At 35.7% G+C, this 5,330-nt stretch overlaps 1 protein-coding gene across 1 annotated transcript; it reads right to left on the bottom strand.

Moving 5' to 3' along the window:
- Nucleotides 1-561: 561 nt before the first annotated feature.
- Nucleotides 562-3,153, bottom strand: LOC130724665 (ferritin-3, chloroplastic-like). The gene is made up of 8 exons (XM_057575943.1): nucleotides 2,768-3,153; nucleotides 2,452-2,535; nucleotides 2,304-2,364; nucleotides 2,096-2,183; nucleotides 1,372-1,433; nucleotides 1,181-1,246; nucleotides 977-1,040; nucleotides 562-833 (listed from the first exon to the last, which is right to left on the bottom strand). The coding sequence occupies exons 1-8, from the start codon at nucleotides 3,037-3,039 to the stop codon at nucleotides 784-786; spliced, it is 747 nt and encodes a 248-aa protein (XP_057431926.1). The 5' UTR covers nucleotides 3,040-3,153; the 3' UTR covers nucleotides 562-783.
- Nucleotides 3,154-5,330: the final 2,177 nt, after the last annotated feature.

Here is a 5,330-nt window from a genome sequence, read left to right as displayed (position 1 = left end):
CCAATTTGAAGTTCGATAATGGAGAGAGAAGAAGAAAAGGGAGAGAGCGGAAGCGTGAGGCACTGATGGAAAGATAAGTTTTTTTTAAGGTTTTGTTTTATTATTTTTAAATTAGTAATTGGATTAGGAATTTAAAATTTTATTAAATTATTTATCCAAGTGGAGTGCTGATATGGACTGCCACGTCAATTAATGAGTCCACATCAGCGAGTTCCGTTAGCTTTTTTACGGCAGATTGACGAAAGGACTACTATTGCTCACGTTAAAAACAAGTAGGATCAAAATTGCTCATTTTAAACATGGGGGAGAGATTTCGCACAATGATGAAAGATGAGGGAGCAAATGTGCAATTAAGCCTAAAATTATGTTACAAAATAGTGCATACAGAAATAGCTTCATTTTCCCTTGACTTTCAATTACCTCTATTCAAATGTCTTCTTGAAACTTCTAATCATGATTAACTTATCTTTTTCCCTCAAATTTTGATCACCTCGGTTAGAGAATTTCCAAATTCCTAAAAAAATTCAACGAAAATATAGAAACGCATTGCACAATATACAGTTTCTCTAAAAACGTTTTATTTTTATCATAAAATGGAACGGGCAGAAACGTTCTCTTTTTAACACAATATTTCTTCTATTAGACGCTTGTATTAGAAGATTTACCAACAGTCATGATCAACCAATAAATGAACCACATGATATTGATGACATTTTTAAACCAAAGTTCAATCCTCAAACGGACAGACTAACAAGAAAGGGGTGAGATCGAAAGTGTAAATCATCAAGCAGCAACTCCGTCCTGGAGCAGCATCTGATTGAAGTGCCAGGTACCTGAAAGTTGAAGCCATGAAGTAAAACATAACATCAAGATTTCTTTAATCCTTATAGAGACTATAATTTCTCTCTTTGAAAGCACAAAGAATATTCATAAATTCTACTAAGTTGCTTATGATAGCTGAATTAGAAATTCTTACCATGTCCTTTGCCAACTCTTCTAAGCTGAGCAACGTACTCCGAGATTTGTTTAATAGATTCCACCTACCATAAAACAAAAGAAGTGCAAAGTTTAGATCCTCACAAAATCTTCCTTGCTACCATCTACAAATTGCATTCAACTCTTCTGCTTGTAGCCAATAAGTAAAAAGTTTCCATCATTGCAACCCCAAACTACTATATACCTGTTCACCCAAATACTCGCTTTCAATAAAATCTGTCAACTGCGCATCGTTGTTCTTTGAGGCAACCTGTCAAAAAAGTTCAAAGAAATGGTTTTCCTTTATAACAACATCGAAGTAAACACAGAATGAAGCAAACTGAAATACGACAGATGCCGTAAATCCAAAGCCAAGACAATAAAAACTTGACTTACACTGTGCAAGTTAAGGAGCTTTTCATTTGTTAGCTTCTCCAATGACAGAGCAAGTTCCATTGCTGCAGCAAAAAAGAAAAGGAAAAATACATTTAGTGCCAAATATAAAAAATTCACCAGAGAAGATCATCAGGTAAAGCAAAAGCTTTGAATGCAAGGTTGTTTTACATCATGTGTTGCATAGTTCTTTATTTGTATTCAAAGTTTTAGTCAGAAACAATGTACTTCCCAACAGAAAGTGGGTTTGACCTATTTATCATTGAAAGAGATGCAAGTAAAGGAAAAGCTACTATGAGTAGTGTTAGAGAGAGATGTGTACAGGAAAAGTAGCTTTTGTGGAAGGAGAAGTGATTCTATGAGGCTTGTCCGTGGATCCAAACAATCTAGCAAACAAGATAAAGGTAAAATGCACACAGACTTTATTTTATAGAATATTTCATCAAAGTGATCGGGCTGAAGATTAGGAAGCATCATTGAAGGAACATGATACTGAAAAAAATATGCAATTGGAATAAAGTGATCGAGGAGTTGCCGAGAATCTTATTCATTTAGGCATTTTATTATGTACTTGCTAGTTGTTACTCATGATCTCCCAATGTTTTCAAATTCTAAATTTTTAAGACTCAACAAACTAAAACATTCAAACCAAAATGCATCAAAAGAGAAGTTATACTATTTTACATTACAAAACAAGCAAAAAAATAAAATGAAGAGACACACTAACCATATAGCGCATCTCCCTTTTCCTCATGTTCAAACTCAGAAGGAGGCATCACTATAGACTGCAACTTCACTCTCCCACCCCGTTTGTTCTGAAAGTTAAATTAACACACAGAAAAAGAATTGAACATACTTTTTGAAATCCAAGACTGAAAGCTGACATCTTTTATCAATACACCATATTCTATGTGATTAGAAACTGTAATCTATACCTGATACTCCATCAATTTTTCAGCATGCTCCCTTTCCTCCATACTTGACTCCTTGAAAAACCTGTAATCATCACAATCATTAACCACTCCTGACAAGACAAATCAAAATAATGAACAAAACCCAAAGATAACCAAATAAATTGATTACTTGGCAAGACCCTTAAGCGCAACATTGTCCCTGTCGAAGTAGGCAAACATTGCATGGTAAACATACGAAACAGTGTACTCCACACTGCAAAAAAAAAAAAAAACATAAATTAGAACCAAGCAAATGAAAATTCAAACCCAACAAAACAACATAGACCCAGAAACAGATAAACATTGAATCTCATAGCCATTAAATTTTGTTGACAAATTAGAAATGGGTTATCACTAAAACTTCAAAAAACACAAAAAAGTTTGATTTTTTGAAGTTAAAGAAACTAAAGAAGAAAACTTTGAAAGAGGGTTATAGAGGGACTCACTTGATCTGCTCGTTAATCGCAGCCTCACACTCATCTACGAACTTCTGGCGAGCAAGGGAAGCTTGAGGAACAGTGGGAACAAGGTCGAGCTCCTTCTTGACCTCTTCAAAGGGTTCAAAAACGACGCCGGTTAGGGGGCGGTTGTTGGAGCCCTTGGTGGCGCAGGGGAGAAAGGTTTTGGGTGAAACGGAAGAGGAAAACAGAGGGGGGAGAAGATGGTCGCCGCCATTGGAGTTGAGAAGAGAGAAAGAGGAAGCTGCTCTGAGGAGCATGGTTGTTGTTGAGCAAAAACAGGGAACGAATGAATGAAGAAAGAGGGTTCAGTTCGGAGTGTATGTGCGTGTGTTGCGTAATTCGTGGTCGGGATGCTTCTCCTTCTCCTTTTTCCGCGAAAATATCTAAGACCCGTTTTGTTTTGTTGGAGAAAACATTTTTTTTTTTTTGGATTAATCATCAAATCAAATTTGTATATGAATTCGATTTTAGTCCATCAATCGAAAAATAATTAGTGATATACTCCAGCGTTTATATCAAATGGGGCTTTTATCCTCGCCGGAGGGTGGAGCTCCGACAATCATATTTAGTAGTATGCAATCACTTGCTGACATAATCTATGTCATATTTAATAATAATTAAAATCTAATGAAATTTATATTTAAAAAAATAAAATCTTTCTTCTCTTAATTACGAAATTAAAGCTGGTTCTGTTCATCTCTCGCAAAATATCCTATAGTGTTTGGGTTGCTTGTTGTTATAAATGGTATGGCTTCCAAATGTTTTCATTATTGGGGAAAAGGAAAAAGATGTCAATGTTATGGAAAGTAATCTGGTTTACAATTATTTGGAGCATATGGCTGCTGAGAAACTATATTTCAAGGGAGAAGAGCCCAATACAGATTTTGTTTTGGATTTAATCAAATTCAGATTGTGGCTTTGGTTGAAATCAAAGATGAAATATTTCAAGGCTTCGTTCTTTGGATGGGAAAGGGAACCAGTTTACTACATTCAGATGGGTGTCCCTTGAGGGAAATATCGTATACTGTAAAAAGGTAAATCAGGGCTACTTTTGCCATTGTAATGTCTTGGGTCTGGAGCGGTGATAAGTGCCACATTTACTTAATTTTTATATCATTTGTGGGCATTTATCTAGTTTAGAAATGTAAAATAGTGTTCAAATTAACCTCCAATTGTAAAGATTTAGTGGTTAGAGGTTTTGTGTAGAGATCAAGTGCTAACTCTCACATTCTTTATGTAGGAATGAGTTATGATATGAAGATTTGTTTGAAGTTGTAAATTATGAGAACATATCAGAGATTGAAGATTTGATGACTTGAAGCTTGAGGTTTGCTTGAAGCAAAGGAATTACAGAAGTAAAGATTTCCTGAAGCTTGAAGCTTGCTTGAAGCAAAGGAATTACAGAAGGGAGATTGCTTACTACTCCAAGATTGCTTCAAGCAATCATTTTACAGTAAGATGTTCTTTTTCTATTGGAGAATGCTTGAAGTTTGCTTGAAGCGGAAAAGGAAGGAAGTATGGCGGTGAAGAATTCTTCCCCACAAAGAAAGTTGTCCTGAAGATGCTTGAAGCGACCTTGGAGCAATCTCGACAGCAAAATTCTATAAAAGACCCAAACACATTTGAAGCAGAGAGTGAAAAACAGAATATAAAGAACACAACCCAAAGATAGAAAACACGCATGAAAGAAGAGCAGAAGGAAGTCTAAGGTCCTTGCGCCGTCCACCGAACTGGAGACACGCCGACGTCAGCATGGGATCGTCATCTCTTCCTAGTTTCTTCTTGTAAGCCTTTAAGCATCCATGAAAATGGATAGCTAAGCTCTTTTTGTTGGGATTGGTTGTAGCCTTTTGGCTTTGATGCACTCACTATGATCTATATATATGAATCTTTGTATCTATGGATGGTTTCAATGATTTTACTTTGTTCTTAATGCTTGTTTTGGCTTGATCATCGAAGAAATGAAAATGGATTTGATACATTTAGTGAGAACTAGCTAATTGAATCGAATCTAGGTAAATATCATCTAATGAATCTAAGGTCTAGAGGTAGGATTGGATCATTAGTCAAAATAACATCTATGCTTAATGCTTCTTGCTTTGTTAATCAACCAAGAGATTGAGGGTTAACTTAGGAAGACGATAATCTTCGCATAGGGAGACCGTGTAGTAAGATAAGAAATGGTGTGATGGAACCAATCATAGGACAAAATTTATGTGTGAAGTCTTAGAGTGCGTAGAGTCAATCGGTGAATTCCAACTCCAACAATTTTCTCTAATTGTTTTCAATCCGTTTAAACTCTCGCTTATTCACTTTTACATGTGCTATTAGTTTCTAGTTAAGAACAATCTCTAAACAAAAATTGTGAATCTATTGCTTAAGCAATTTTGCTAAAGAACGATGTTGTATTTCCAATTCCCTGTGGATACGATATAACTCTTTGTTGTACTACAATTGAATCTTGAAAGGGATTCAAGAGTAGAGTGGTAGAAACCTTTCAACAAGCGGCTTTGAGAATATAAGGGGTTGCTAGCTGTTGTTGTTTCTG

The sequence above is a fragment of the Lotus japonicus genome, chromosome 6 (assembly GCF_012489685.1).
Source record: "Lotus japonicus ecotype B-129 chromosome 6, LjGifu_v1.2".
NCBI lineage: Eukaryota > Viridiplantae > Streptophyta > Magnoliopsida > Fabales > Fabaceae > Lotus > Lotus japonicus.
Note: the sequence above shows the minus strand (reverse complement) of the source record. Positions and strands in the feature narration are given on the sequence as shown.

Bases quoted from the DNA above. Each gene is read 5' to 3' on its own strand.
- LOC130724665 (XM_057575943.1), bottom strand. From the start codon at position 3,039: ATGCTCCTCAGAGCAGCTTCCTCTTTCTCTCTTCTCAACTCCAATGGC. The intron at 2,184-2,303 runs GTATAGATTACA...TTTAACTTTCAG, and splicing joins AAAAATTGATGGAGTATCAG to AACAAACGGGGTGGGAGAGT. The intron at 1,247-1,371 runs GTAAGTCAAGTT...CTTTTTTGACAG, and splicing joins AGCTCCTTAACTTGCACAGT to GTTGCCTCAAAGAACAACGA.